The 15,953-nt window shown below is 37.8% G+C and overlaps 1 protein-coding gene across 1 annotated transcript; it reads left to right on the top strand.

Moving 5' to 3' along the window:
• Positions 1 to 4,169: 4,169 nt before the first annotated feature.
• On the top strand, positions 4,170 to 9,511 carry LOC141337149 (uncharacterized). Its single transcript, XM_073842952.1, has 5 exons — positions 4,170 to 4,230; positions 5,933 to 6,247; positions 6,348 to 6,662; positions 6,748 to 6,834; positions 9,372 to 9,511. The coding sequence occupies exons 1-5, from the start codon at positions 4,170 to 4,172 to the stop codon at positions 9,509 to 9,511; spliced, it is 918 nt and encodes a 305-aa protein (XP_073699053.1).
• Positions 9,512 to 15,953: the final 6,442 nt, after the last annotated feature.

The following is a 15,953-nucleotide window of genomic DNA, read 5'->3' on the forward strand; positions in this document are numbered from 1 at the left end:
AATAGCCTACGTCATCATCGAACGTGATGGAGAACAGCAACAAGGGTGTTTTCAAAAGTGAGTAACCTTACGCTGTTCCTTGTGTCACAATCGCATAGAACAAACTGTTAAATTGCTTAAGGTGTAACAGTATAGTATATTTGTGATTGTTCTGTAAAAACATGTTGTATATGTATAGCAAACAGGGGAGACCCAGTAAACACACGTATATCTCCAAAGTGAATGTACATAAACCACATACATCTTAAAGATGATTGTTAAATGTCTATTTAATATGTGATAGGAAAAAGTTCGAAAAGAATTGCAGATGAGCACGTAATAGACATCTGAGTGTTGTGTGCTGTTACAGTAGAATTCACTGTTGTCAACACTGTTTACTTTATATGAATGGAATGTAAATAAACGCATGTACATATAGTAACTAAACATAACTGATCTTTTTTATTAATATAAATAAATAGAGGAGCATTTGTGTTGGATAAAATGCGAGTGTAAATGCAGTGTTGAGCACATGAATCACAGAGGTGACTTGAAACTTTTCTGGATGTTACAGGGACAGGACGTTATGGACGGCAGAGACAGGTGAAGGTGGACACGGTGGTCAGCTGCTTCATCAGAATAAAGCTGCAGAATTGGCACAGCTGTTGATGGCAGTTGTTATTTACAGGCTGTGAACACATGATTGTCTGAACAATTACTTTGAATAAAGCTTTGTTTTATGTGTCTTTGACTTGTATTTATTTAACATCAAGGTTACTTTTATTTATTCTTTTACAAATTTATTCATGTTTCTTGTTGTCAGTTAATAAAATATAGCATTAATTCATTACTTGACTGAGAATTGAGATGTATTCACATTGACTGCATAGTCATGAATATGTCATGCATATGGCGTATTAAAAAAATGCATGTAGTTCGTAATATTCATTTAATCATAATGCATTAAAATTACATGTGTTGTTTTTTGTTATTTATAATCCTCGGGGATGAAACAAGAGAAATCCCACAATAAAAAGAGGAAAACAAATGAGATTTCAAGCCAGTTTTGCGTGTGGATAAACAATTTTGCACATAAATAAATTAAAAACATATTCAAGTGGTTACGATTTAAGGTTTTCGTAATAAAAAATAACATCTTCAAGGATTAAACTGGGTTATAGCCTAAAAACGTACTACAATCATAAAGGTATCTGTTTCTTCTGGAAGACCACAAAATGAGAAATTTGATCAACATCATAATATATACAAATAGATAATATATACAAATAGATGAATTAAACCTGTCGCTCATATCTTTTAAATTGTTGCTCTTGTTTTAACGTCGTAGATCACATGATAACGTCATCATGGCGGATCGCATTCATACTCAACGAGATTTGGCTGTAAAGTAGGTACTCTTTTAGCGCTTGTTATGTACCTACTTATTGAAATTAAGTACCTACTCATTAAGTATGCGATTTCGGATGCAGCCAGTCTCAATATGACCGCCATTCTGTGAATCAGGTGCAGAGAAAGGTGATTGAGCGATTCAGGTGTTCAGTTGTTGGATGTAATACTGAACACAGCGGTCATCATTTACTGAAGATGCAGAGGAAAACGTTACTTTAATTTTTTAAATGAAAGCGCGATCCTGGTCTGCATATGCCTCTCTGTGTTGTGCGATCATTCCTAATGCAGCTTCACCCACAGCAGAAGTGAATATAAAGAGTTTTTTTTTGTGACAAGGCAAAAGGCAGTGTTTTTTTTTTTTTTTTTTTTTTTTTTTTACACTACAACAGAATTTTTAACCAAATTTAAAGATATGTACATTTCCTGAAGAAAATGTGAGTGGTGCTTGCAGTTGCAAAACTCGGCCCTCGGTTGGTAAGGTGTTGATATGGAGTTGCTATGGCACCCAGGATGATTGTTAGGGCCGTTGCTAGGGTACCTAGGGTGGTTGCTAGGGTGTTGCTATGTGGTTTCTAGGGTATCTAGGTTGTTTGCTAGGATGTTGCTATACGGTTTGCTAGGTACCCGGGGTGGTTGCTAGGGTGTTGCTATGTGGTTGCTAGGGTACCTGGGGTGGTTGCTAGGGTGTTGCTATGCGGTTGCTAGGCTACCCGGAGTGGTTGCTAGGGCTATTGCTAGGGTACCCAGGGTGTTTGCTAGGGTGTTGCTATGCGGTTGCTAGGGTACCCCGGGTGGTTGATAGGGCCGTTGCTAGGGTAACTAGGGTGGTTGCTAGGGCGTTTCTATGTGGTTGCTAGGGTACTCGGAGTGGTTGCTATGGCCGTTGCTAGGGTACCCAAGGTGGTTGCTAGGGTGTTGATATGCTGTTGCTAGGATAATCGAAGCGGGTACAAAAGTGGATATTTTTAACTAAAGTATATTATAGACTTTTCATTAAGACCCTAAAGAATCATATGAACTTGTGGAAAACGGGCATCCGAATACCCCTTTAAAACAGACATTTAACAAGAAGAGGTTGAGTTGTGCGTTATCTCATTTTGAGAAATGGCTATATTTCGAACTTTATCGTCAATCACTACTTTCCAGCAAAAACTTCCAGTCAAAAACACAAGCTTTGATCAGTCAGTGTGTTCCCTCCTGAATCGAACCGTACCATTCGGTGGAAACAAGCCTTTTTTTTTTTTCTTTGTAGTATTTCATGCTTCCTTAGGTGTGTCTCATCTTGTATTTATAGTGCTTGTGTTTCTCTTGCTGCTTTGTCAGTGGTTGATTGTAATGGTTGGCTGTTTGTTCGTGTTTCTGTCATGTCTTATGATCCTCAAACACTGGTGGCTGTAGAGCTTGGACTGCTTGGAGAAGTTTGCTATCCAGTGTGACTTGAACGTTGGGGCGAAGGCCAGCATCCCAAGACTGGCAGTCCCAGAGTCCTAGAGTGCCGTAAGTTATGGGACTGCAGCTTTAACTTCGACAGCTGATGACGTAGCACAAGTACTCGAGGGTGTAAGATTACAGTAGACAGCCATTGTATTTATCCCTAATCAAACAGACTTGATTTAGTCATCGGCTCATCAAAAGATACTCCAATGGTTGAGACAGTCAGCATGTGCAGTGTTGAAGAGGTTCCAGGAACAGGTTAAGCATCACATAAGCGTGCAGAAATTATTCACTGAACCAAGGAAATTAACAGCGAATTTGTAAATGGTGTGCAGCAAATATTAATGTGAAACAAAGAAGCTGAGTTGAAGTTGTAAACCGAGTTAAAGAAACAAGAGGAAATGATGTATGCATGTGTGGGAATACACACCCATACGTCTGAACTAAGTTCAGAGATGATCTCATATCTGTGTGGGTTAAAGCAGTGTGGTCAAACTAAATGAGTTTCCACGGCCAGCAGTAAAAGAAACACAGACACAAAAGACAACCATTAGTGTTGATAGGGGAAATAATGTGTGTGTTTGTGAGCTGATCTTATTCAAACTAGTATTGTACAAACGTCTTAACTCTGTAAAAGTTGCAAAAACTTAGAGACACTCCAATCCAATCTGGTTCTAACTTGATCTGTAGTGTCACTGAATCACATGATTGACTCTTTTAAGTAACAAACCAGTTTATGAATGATTTACATTTTTAGAATGTAATGGTATGCAGTAAACTGCCAAAAGAAGGGATTAAAACTAACAGTAATGTAAAGAACAGCCTATAGATCAACAATGAGCAACAGTATGCAGGTTTCACAGTGAAAAACATGGTTCACATCTGCTGTCGTGTCAAAGTCTTGTGTTCACAAAATGACTGAAGTTAAAACTCCCTGAGCTGTTAGCATTGTGCTCTTGAACATCAACCACAAGTTGATCTTGAGGGATTGTTCCTCTTACAGTATAAGTGTGCTGGAAATTACACATCAATGAAAAATACACACTAGTAATAAGATCTATTTGAATTCAAGAGAATATTTACAAGAAATACGAAGCAGCATTATGACTGGAATAATGTGACTATATCAGCACAGCAGAATTTAAAAACTTGGTCGATCAGATCAGAGGAAGCTGATTCAACACTTGTCCATCATGCAGTGATATAGTGTCAGTCAAATGCAGCTCATGTCAGAAATAAACACTCAGCCAATCAGATCAGAGGAAGTTAAACACAGGAAGAGCTGCTAGTATTTAAAGACAGAGTTGTGAGCATGTAATGAAGAGGAAGACTGACAGAAAGAGAAAATGGCTGATAAGTGTCATCTGTGTCTGCTGGGACTGATCTTTCTCTCTTCACTTCTCACAGGTAAACACACTTCTACATGCTCTTTAAACTGCTGTCAATTAAGGGAATTGGGATTTTTGATGTAAAACATTTGTGAAACACAAAAAGCCCATTCACAACATATATGCTATAAAACTTTCCTTATTTTGACACTTTCTGTTTACTGACACAAGCTCATGGTTTATAATTTTTTTGTTCAGATTTACCACAAAGCTCAACTTGACATCTGCATGGACATCTGTTTCAGCACATGCACCTTAATTCAGTCAGTAACTCAGGGAAAACAGAAAGTGTTTTGATTGGTCTAACCGTATGTGTCCACTAGCACAGAGAGAACATTACATATTTTATTATGGTAGCTGAGTCAGAGTTTAGTTTATATCTGCATACAATAGTTTCATTCAAAGATAAAATAATAACAATATAACATCTCTTCCATCTTTGTTTTACCCTCTAACTCTAGCATTATCCTATTTCTATTCTTTAAAAAAAAAGATAATTCTTTTTCTCTTTTTTATTTTTATTAACCAGCTCTATTGCTCTATTCTATCTGTGTATTTATTTACTATAGAATTTAACCCTCTGGGCCTCTTCGGTCATTTTTGACCGAAAAATTTTGTGTTTTGAATTTTTAAAAATCGTAGCTTCATCAGAATGAGATGACACTTGGTGACTTTTGTTGCATTAGCTATGTGAGTAAAAAAAAAAAAAAATCAGTGACATGATTCGGATATGTTAAAGGGTCAAAAAAAAAAAAATAGTCACACTTGGCTCCTTCGCAGTCAAAAATGACCGACATAGGAAATGAATGGGAAATACGAAAAAATGTGATAATTCAGATAATCTTTTGGTAATACAACCTACAAATGAGAAACTGTGCGGAAAAGAAGTGTTCAGCAAGCAAGGACTGACACTCTAAAATAACAAAAGTACAGAACTGACACACACACGCGCACACAGACACACACACAGACACACAGAAATAAGCAGAAAAATGCAAAACCTGATATTTATCCAATCAAAAAAATATCTAAACCTTGCCAAAATTTATCTTTTAGAATGTCTGAATATATTTCTAAATGCAAAGCCTAATAAAATGAAGAAACAGTAAAAAGAAAAAAAACAATAGGAATCCCAAAGCCCCTGTATATATGTATATAGGGAGACACAGGAGTTTACATGGCATTACACAAGTTTTTATTTTTTATGCCACTAGATGGTGCAATTTTCACTTTAAAAAAATGGATTTTAAATGCTTTTACTCTATTTTAATGTGAAATGTTGTATTTATTGAAAAATAATAAATACATAATTAATTAAAAAATATAATATAAAATATAAATCTACTGGGAAAAAATTGCTCATTAAAACTGTATATATATTGCATAGATTCATAAAAAAATGCTCAAAATTCTAAATAATAATTACAAAATATTATTGAACACAAATATATTTAATTGATTTTCCTGAAGAAAAAAAAAAAGTTAATTTTTAAGGCTTCGGTCACTTTTGACCGCGAGGGAGCCAAGTGTGACCCCTTAATGAGGAGGCCCAGAGAAAACTCTTGCCATACTGCATTGAGCTAATCTGAGACTTGTCATACATAGTACTTACATAGCATTGCTCTTTTGTTGATTTTAATTGAGTCCATTGTCGTTATTTGTAAGTAAAGCATCTGCTAAATAACTAAATGTAAATTTAAATGTAATATATTGTGTTTCAGGTACCAGTGGAGTGGATGATGTTCATGTGTTCATCAGTTCTGGTGAAAATGTCCGTCTGCTCTGTAATAATGCTCTTCCTGACTGCAAATCAACTACATGGGTCTATGACAGATATTCAGCAACAGTTGAACTGATTGGTTTAGGGATAAAGAAGGAAGACACAGAGAGTCATGAGAGACTGAGTCTGGGGTCCGACTGCTCTCTGAACATCAAGAACATCACAAAAGAAGATTATGGATTATACATCTGCCGACAATATGTGAATGAACAACAACAGGGACCTGATGCACGTGTTTATCTGCATGTTCTTCACGGTAATTTTATGGTTATGTGGTCAATTTAAAAATATCAAATTCTTTATTTAAACTCTCATGCTGATTGAAAGTGTGATTTGTGTGTTATTTTGTGTTTCAGTCTCTTCATCATCCTCACAGACTGAGATCAGTCCAGGCAGCTCTGTGACTCTCTCCTGTCAGTTGTATTCATCAGATACTGGAGTCTCTTGTGATGATTGGATCCGTTCTGAGGGAATTGAGGTGTTCTGGGTGAATCAGGCTGGTGTTAAACTGACGATATCAGACTCCAGATATCAGATATCAGCTCCAGGACACTGTATCATCACTCTGACTACAACACTCCTGAATGACGATGACAACAGAGAGTGGAGATGCAATGTTACTCACAGAAATCAACTCAAGACCTCAGCCACATTTACTGTCAAGAGTTCAGGTGAGAAAACAATCTCATGAAGTAGTACTAGAAGAGTCTCTGATTAAATTCTGATTATCACATTTTACAGTATTCATCTTTACAGCTCAAGATAAAACAACAAGAGCAGTGATTTCAGTCCACATCACAAACTCTCAGGATCACAAAACTACAAACACACATGTGACTAAAGGTACATCATCACTGTCTTTCTCACAGTTGTCAGTTGTATGTTTGTAGTGGTTAGTTTTAATATATGGTCAGTTTTGGTCAGTCCCATTTTTGTGATCTTGCCTATGTTACTGAAAATGTTACTGAGTGAAAACAAGTCTCTCTAGTAGAAAACAGTGGTAGCTTTGCCTTGTTTTAAGGGAAGACACTGCAGGCAAAAATGCAGTTTTTCATGCACCTGTCAAGTTTGAAATTTAGGTATTTATTTATTTATTTATTTATTTTGAGTTGTGGAAAGAAAACATCCAAAAACACTGTTAATTGTTTCTTTTATAGCACTTTATCTATTTGTAGCAATAGATTTCCAATTACAATACACAGTGCCTTGCAAAATTATTCACACCCCTTGATTTTTTTCACATTTTGTTATGTTGATGCATTATGTTAAACTACTTTATATTGCTTTTTCCCCCACATCAATCTACACTCCCAAATAAAATTTGCACATTTGGTTTTGGCTTTGTCATTATTAGGTGTATGGAGTGTAATTTTTACTAATGTATTAAAAATAAAACACTGAAATAAGTACACTGCATAAGTATTCATACCCTTTACTCAGTACATAGTTGAAGCAGCTTTACAGCCTCGAGTATTTTGGGTCTGATGTGACCAGCTTTGGACATCTGCATTTGGCAATTATCTGCCTTTCTTTGCCTCACCTTTTCACCTCTCCATCTCTGTCAGCTTGGACATTTTCTAAAGTCCTAGTTGTTCCAGTCGTCTTCCATTATGGAGAATGCTTCTGTCAACCTTCAATGCAGCAGATTTGTTTCTGAACTCTTCTCTAGATCATCGCCTTAACACACGTCTGTCACTGAGCTCTACAGGCAGTTATCTTGGTTTTTGCTCTGATATGCATTTTCAGCTGTTAGACCTATTCTGAGAGGTGTGTGTGTTTCTAAATCAGACTCATTCACATGAATTTGCCACAGTTTAACTCCACTCCAAGTGTAGGAACATCTAGAAGCAATATGAATGCTCCTGAGCTAAATTACGAATGTCCAAGAAAAGGGTATGAATACTTATGCAACAGGATCTTTTTAGTTTTTTATTTTTAATAAATTTGCACAAATGTTAAAAACCTATTTTTGCTTTGCCATTATGGAGTAGGGAGTGTAGATTGATGTGGGAAAAAAGTAATTTAAAGTAGTTTAACATAATGCAGCAACATAACAAAATGTGAAAAAAAAATGAAGGTGTATGAATAATTTCGTAAGGCACTATATATTTTTAAAGGCTGTTTTTTCAAAATGAGTTTTTCTTCTACACTGAGCCATATATATCCACTTCAGTAGCACTTACACACACCAAACTTTACATTGTTATTCCTGTCTATATCTGGAAGGTTTTTACAGAGGGATTTGTTCAAATATGATTCACTTGATTTTATACAACATTTTATAAAAAAATAAAAAATAAAAAATAAATACAAATAAATATGTTGTTTTCTGTCTGTTCTAAGTTTTTTTTTGTTTTGTTTTTTTTTTTTTTGTTTTTTTTTTTGGCGTGACGAAATGAGATACACAAAATTCCCTCTGTAAAAACTTTTGACTCTATATGTCAAAAAAAATAAAATAAGAATTTAGCACATTTTTAATTCAGTAATGCTTCATTTTTATATTCAAACATAACATTTTAGAAAACGTGTAATACAAAACATGTTCACAATTATCAATGTAATCAATCAACTGGGTAAGTAAGGGGATAACTATTAGTTAATGTTGTACCCTATTCACCTGCAGTGTTTCGCCTTAAATTAACACTAAACATTTAGATAAAAAAATTACTAAATCTAATTTGTAAAAAAGAAATCTATTTACGCTTTGGTTAATACATATTCATGTTGAGAGAAATCAAAAGTACAGAGGTGTTGTGTGTGCAGTTTAAACATGAGGTTAATGTAGTTCTAGAATAAATCTGAACCCATTAATTCATCTCTCACAAAAAAAAATAAGAAAAAAAAAACATACATTTTTCATCAAAATGAATGAACCGACTTTCTCCTGCGTTCTACTGTACAGACGTGCATTTTCTTTCCCTTCAGCCTCGTTTCAGTTTTTTTTTTTTTTTTTTTGGTGTGAAAGGGCTTTTACATTTGCTAAAAGTATAACTTTCATATATAAAAAACAAACAAACAAACAAGTAAGCCCTGCCCAGAATTAAAATGCAATGTAACACATTACTTTCCATAAAAAGTAACTAAGTAAAATATTTAATTACTTTTTAGGGAATAATGCAGTATTGTAATGCATTACTTCTAACAGTAACTTTCCCCAACACTGTCTATATAATGTTAATCTGGCAACTAGTAAATACGCTAGTTATGTCATGTTAGCCTTTGTGGAAACTTTTGCAAGTGGGTGCTGTAATTTGCCCCATGGCTGTGCCCATAATCGGGTTGAACTTATGTCTTTGTTAACTGAAAAAAATAAATACAAACTTTCATGGCGTGCAGCAGTAAAAAAGAGGAACTGGAATGTGAATGTGTGTGATTGACAGCTCTGCTCTACTGCAGTCAAACTGTTCTCACAATCAGCAATAACATGTTTCCAAACCTCAACAGTGAGATCACAGCTCTCAAACACTACATGATGATGATGATGATGATGATGATGATGATGATGATGTATTTTATTTGAGTGTCAAACACTTTAATTGGTGCCCAGCCCTCAAGGGCTTATAAGACACTTTATCAGATTATATACAATAGCCACATGGCAGAATACAGAGCACAACACAACATATGAACACATGCAAAAAGGAGAAAATTTGTCAAATGGGATACAAAATACTTTGGCGCAGACACCAGGCCTTTTCCACAAATTTAGCATGAGTAAAAAACATTATTTTAAAACAACCAACACAGCATTTCAGCTTCATATTTCCAAAATAAATCAGGATTTTTCAACTGAATCGATTCAAAAAGAGAATTCCTTAGATCGCTCTATAAAGGACAATGAAAAATGAACTGAAATTCATCTACAACTGCTGTAATGAATACAGTATTGTACTTGTGAAGGTGTAGAATAGCTATCAGTCATCTCAGTATTGTAAGAACAACTACAATTTAAATGAAGCATAACATTAATGTTTCTCTGGCCATCCTCAACTGAAGCACAGGCTCCACTCTGTAGGCTCTCTCTGTCAGCTCTTATAGAGGGTTTGCGTCTGCGTCACATTTTGTTCAGTTAACCTGATGCTCGGCCATTGTGGTGATATTCTGAGCTGGCTCAGGTGTGTATTTTTATTGAAACATAAATATTTCACCCTCATTTCCTTCAAAAAAATCTATTTTACCCTCTGTACAAAAAATACTCACACTCAGGACCTTAAGGACAAAAATGTCCACATAGAAACCCATTAAAACTGCAATTTTTTAACCCAGGGCCATTTGACCATAAAATGACGCAATATTTGATAATAGGCATTCATTCTATCGGAAAGGCTTCAAATTGTAAATTTTTACCATTTTTTACTAGATTGTGCCATTTTTTTTTTTTCAAATTTGGCATATAAAAGAAATACTTTTTTGTGTTTTCTGCTTATGCATATTATAGCCTATTATAGAGTCAATTGGAAAAATAATGCAGCTATAATTGTGTGGGTATGTTGGTGAGGATGTCAGAGTGTGGTTTGCATGTGTTTACTGAAAATTTTATGGGTGCAATATGCTTGAAAGAATTTATATTGTACTGGTAATCAAAAATCCCGCTCCATGTATATGAGTCTCACCCTTGGCAGGGTTGTAGGGCCATGAGAAGGCTATGAATAAGGTCAAAGAAGGTTAAAGAGCTTTGAGGATTTTTATTTTTCACCCAAACACACATTTTAATCCTTGATTGCACTTTTTCATTTGTTATTGTTTTTGTACAGAGATAAAAGGTGAGCTTGAATTTGATGTAGAAGTTCAGACGGCTCTAAACACATTGTTTTTGTTTTCACCACAAAAAAACGCTGATTTTGTAGTCTGGCAGATTGTATACAAAGTTTGAGTGTTTGCACAGCCCGGACAGGTGTTCGCAAAACAAAACCTAGACATATTTGGTGCTTGGGGGCTTGGTCATTTCATTGCTTGCAAGATGAAGAGACGTTACTCAGCAGAGGAAGCTCTGGAGCTAGTGTTGCCCACTGACAGTGAGTATTATGTAAAGAAACCAGCATTTAAAGGGTTAAAATTCTGAAAATTAATGAATGTTTGGTATCTATGGATAGAACAGATGCTGGTTAAAAAATCCATATCAGTGAAAGTGGAAAAAAATATTAATAAATCATATTTTATGACAGTTTTTGGACATGGACATTTTGTCCATTTTACACCTATGTGTAACTTTTTTTTTTAATGCACAAGGGTTAATGACCGTGAATGATTATTACAGAAATTAATATAAATGCATGGCATACATCTAATCATTACATTAAACCTTTTACAAAATACTTTTTAAATATAATAGTCCACAAGAACTGATGATGTGACATGTTGTGTAATTGTCATTATTGACAGATGTATTTTGATGGGTTTGTTTGTTTACTGGCACTTTTAATGCAGAGTCAAATTCTCAACGAGATCTTGTTCCTCGAGATGTACCATTTGCAAAAATATAAATTCAGAATTTGTAAATCTCTTTTTTTTCTCAATTCTGTGCTGAATACTTATTTCAGTCTGTTTTTCAATCTTCTCCATCACAGGACAGAACATCTCCTTTACTTTAAGGTGGATTTTAATCTCAGCTGACTTATGTTTTTCTTTTCTTCTCTTTCTTTTTTTTTCCAGCAGTCCTTCATTTCTCAAATCTCTTGCTCCCAACAGTGCTGGCCTAAACAAACAAACAAACAAAAACAAAAAACTGATTACATCAGGGTTGAGGTCAGGCATTCTGTCTGTTTGTGGGATTCTGGTGCCCCCTGGAGAAACTTTTAAGTGTGACTCTCAAGAATTTCTTAGTCAGAAACATTAACAGATGACCAAATGAGTGGTTAAACAGTTATTGCAGTTTTTGTTTGTTCTGAACCTGTTAGTTCCCCAAACCACAAAAATCTAAAACTTCTGACTTGGAATTTACAGATAGAACGACATTCAGAGAAGTCAATGAGTTATCACAAATAATATATTTATTCTGAAGCACCAGTCTCTGCTTCTGCTTTAAAAAAAAAAAAAAAAAAAAAAAAAAACAACGAGAGAAATAAATATAATGGACAATATGATTCATCTTCAGTAATATGTGTATATTTACATTTATGTTTGTATTTGACAATTATTGTTGTATTTTTCTGTCATCCTAACTTTATATCTGTATAACAGATTTTCACGCAACATGTAGGTTTTAGACATATTTCACTTATGCAAATCCTTAGTAAAATAATACGTCTGCTTGTCATGTCCACACACACACGGAGAGGAGGAAGAAGATATTACTTTATGAGATTTATTGGGAGGTGAGTACACTTTGAACAGGGTTCCAAAGAAGAGCGTGGGAGAATTGGGCAAGAGGATGAGAAGAACCACAGAGGAGTGTCCATGCAACTTCGATTCCAGCCGGTCAGTGAATGACAAAGGTGAGTATTTAAAGGGAGCGGGTAATTGCTGGTGCAGGTGTGGGTGATTAGGGCTTTGTTGATGGTTCACAGGTGTGGTGAATTGGGATTTGGTTGGATGGTGATAGATCATGGTGACTGGGACTGAGGGAACATGCTGAGGGTGTGACATGGGCCTTCTTGGGCTCATTGAAGACGAGCCGTGCTGCTGCATTTTGAATCATTTGTAGAGGCCTGATTGTACATGCTGGAAGACCAGCTAAAAGAGCATTGCAGTAGTCCAGCCTGGAAATGACCAGGGCCTGTACGAGGAGTTGTGCAGCATGCTCTGATAGGAAGTGCCTGATCTTTCTGATGTTTTGCAATGCAAACCTGCAGGATCGAGCAGTTTTAGCTATGTGGTCTTTAAAAGTCAATTGGTCTTCAAAGATTACACAAAGATTTCTGGCTGAAGTCGATGGGGTAATTGTTGATTAACCTAACTGGATGGAGAAGTCATGTTGTAAAGTTGGAGTGGCAAGACAAGGAGCTCAGTTTTAGCTAGATTGAGCTGAAGATGGTGTTCCTTCATCCATGCAGAGATATCTGCCAGGCAGCCAGAGATCCTTGCAGCTACTGATGGATCATCTAGTTTGAAAGAAAGATAGAGCTGTGTGTCATCAGCATAGCAATGGTAGGATAAGCCATGTGCCGGTATGATGGGGCCCAGAGATGCGGTATATATGGAGAAGAGGAGGGGTCCAAGAACTGATCCCTGAGGAACCCCAGTGACCAGTTGAGTTTTCGAAACCTCCCCTCCCCAGGCCACTCTGAAAGACCTGCCAGAGAGATAGGATTTGAACCAGCGAAGTGAAGTCCCTGTGATTCCCAACGATGAGAGGGTAGACAGGAGGATCTGGTGATTTACCGTGTAAAATGCTGCAGATAGGTCCAGCAAGATGAGTACTGATGTTTTGGAATCAGCTTTTGCAATCCTCAGGGCTTCAGTGACAGAAAGTAGCGCCGTCTCAGTTGAATGGCCTCTCCTGAACCCTGACTGGTTAGAATCCAATAGGTTGTTCTGTGAGAGAAATAAAGATAGCTGGTAGAAAACAATGTTTTTGCTATGAAAGGAAGGAGAGAGACAGGTCTATAGTTGACTATGAGTGAAGTGTGAAGTGTAGGTTTTTTGAGCAGTGGGGTTACCCGGGCCTGCTTAAATGTAGTGGGGAAAGTGCCTGTGAGAAGAGATTTGTTGATGATGTGTGTGAGCGCTGGTAGGATTGTAGGGGAGATTGCTTGGATAAGGTGTGAGGGGATGGGGTCTAAAGGACATGTCGTTGGATGGCTGGAGAGGAGAAGTTTGGTTACTTCTGCCTCAGAATGGGGATGGAAGGAGAAGAGGGGAGTTTCAGCCGTGGGTGTGGTCAGTTTTAGTTCCTGTATGTGTGGAGCTGAGAACTTATTACTGATAGATGTTTGATCAGCTGTTATAGAAGTGGTGGGAGGTGGTGGATGGGGACAGAGCAGTGAATTAAAAGTTTTGAAAAGGTTGCATGTGTCCGGAGCATTGTTGATCTTGTTGTGGAAGTATGAAGATTTGGCAGTATGGACTTGGGTAGAGAAAGATAAAAGCAGAGACTGATACATACTCAAGTCAGATGGATCCTTAGATTTGTGCCATTTTCTCTCAGCTGCCCTGAGTTTGGACCGATGCTCATGAAGAACATCGGATAGCCAAGGGTTCGAAGGAGCAGCCCGTGCTGGCCTGGAGGAGAGAGGGCATATATCATCTAGGCAAGAAGTTAGAGTGGAACATAACGTGTCGGTTGCTGCATTAGTATCCAGGTATGTGAAGTGGGTAGGAGAGGGAAGAGAGGAGGATACTGAGGAAGAAAGATGGGAGGGTGAGAGAGAGCGTAGGTTTCGTCTAAAAGTAACAGGTAGGGGGGATGGGGGTGCACAAGTGGCAAGATTAAGTGTAATGAAGAAGTGGTCAGAGATGTGTAGGGGTTTGACCACAAGTACAATGTTGTCTGAAGTACAATTCCGTGTGTAAAGGAGATCAAGTTGGTTGTTCCAAAGCAAAACCGTGAAAGAGAAAGGTTCAGTGGAAGAGGTGTCTATAGGACACAGGTTAGAGAGATTGCGTCGGCGTGTGCATGTGATGTTAGTGCGGTGTGTAGAGAGCACCGGAATGAGTTGGAAACACATGATAAAGAAGGACAGAAAGAAGAGTGAGAAAAAGGAGAGGAGTACTGAAGTGCTTTGTTGGTGTCGTTGCTCGGATAAGTCGCGCAGGAGAAGTCGCAAGTCTTTACTCTTGTCAGTCTTCACTCGAGGAGGCTGAACGCTTCCACTGAGGCTTCAGCGTCAGCTGATACAACAGTTAATACCACCACACCACCAATCAATACTTAGGTGATAGCAGCTGGGGACGCCCACTGGGCTGAGTCAATCCCAAATGGATGGTACGCAAATGGGTCAGACCGAAACTAAAAACTAACACCCTTTGCACCGTCCGCTCAGCATTTCAATTAGAATGAGAGCAATCAAAACTACAGGTTACAACGAAATCAGCAGGAACAAATAAACTGAAATTAATAAATAATGTCTAGCAACAACTAAATCAAATAGAAACGAATAAGTCAAATAGTTTAGAAAACAAGGACGTGATTCTCTAGCAGCAACAAAAGTAACAACCGCCTATTTAAACTACAGCATTTAAGTACTCACTAACGCACTGTCTTCCTGTCCGCAAAGTTTTTTTTGTTTACCTTCAGGTAGACGGTGAGGTGTGGTGGTGGCGGTGCAAACTGAGCATCCACGGACGTAGCATATGACTTCCCTAGTCATGTCGGGCCACCAATACATTCGAGAGGGTTCGCCTGCTGCCAGGGTGTCCTGAGCCGAGGGATGTATGTGCACTGTCCAGCAGTGGAAGTCGTTGGTTACTGGGGACATAGGTGAGACCCGGGGGAAGTTCAGGTGCAGCGGGTTCCTCGAGGGTGGCAGCCTGGATTTCCTCATCTATCTCCCAAAGGATGGGCGCTAAGACAGAGGGTGATAAAACTGGGCCAGGAACGTCGACGGTAGGTGAATACATACGGGATAAGGCATCTGCTTTTGTATTCTTATGACCGGGTTGGTAGGTGATTTGGAAATTGAAGCGAGCGAAGAATAGTGACCAGCGAGCCTGTCTGACATTGAGTCTTTTGGCATGTTGGAGGTATTGGAGGTTTTTGTGATCGGTGATGACCGTGAAGGGAAACTGGGCTCCTTGTAACCAATGTCGCCACTCTTCGAGGGCGAGTTTAATGGCAAGTAACTCACGATCACCTTTACCATAGTTCTTCTCTGCTGGGGTGAGTTTTTTGGAATAGTACACACATGGATGGAGAGACCAGGGTTCACCAGCCCATTGGGACAATACGGCCCCAATACCCATGTCTGCAGCATCCACTTCAACTACGAAAGGCAGTGATGGATTAGGATGTTTGAGGAAGGTTGCAGTGACAAACATATGCTTAAGGTGGTCGAAAGCTTGTTGAGCCTGGGATGTCCAGTGCA

This window comes from Garra rufa, chromosome 1 (assembly GCF_049309525.1).
Source record: "Garra rufa chromosome 1, GarRuf1.0, whole genome shotgun sequence".
In the NCBI taxonomy this organism is placed as follows: domain Eukaryota; kingdom Metazoa; phylum Chordata; class Actinopteri; order Cypriniformes; family Cyprinidae; genus Garra; species Garra rufa.

What these genes read in the sequence shown, in the direction of transcription:
- LOC141337149 (XM_073842952.1), top strand. Translation starts at nt 4,170, where the DNA reads ATGGCTGATAAGTGTCATCTGTGTCTGCTGGGACTGATCTTTCTCTCT. An exon ending in TCTCTCTTCACTTCTCACAG is followed by an intron (nt 4,231 to 5,932) that starts GTAAACACACTT and finishes ATTGTGTTTCAG; the next exon opens with GTACCAGTGGAGTGGATGAT. An exon ending in AAACACACATGTGACTAAAG is followed by an intron (nt 6,835 to 9,371) that starts GTACATCATCAC and finishes TGTGATTGACAG; the next exon opens with CTCTGCTCTACTGCAGTCAA.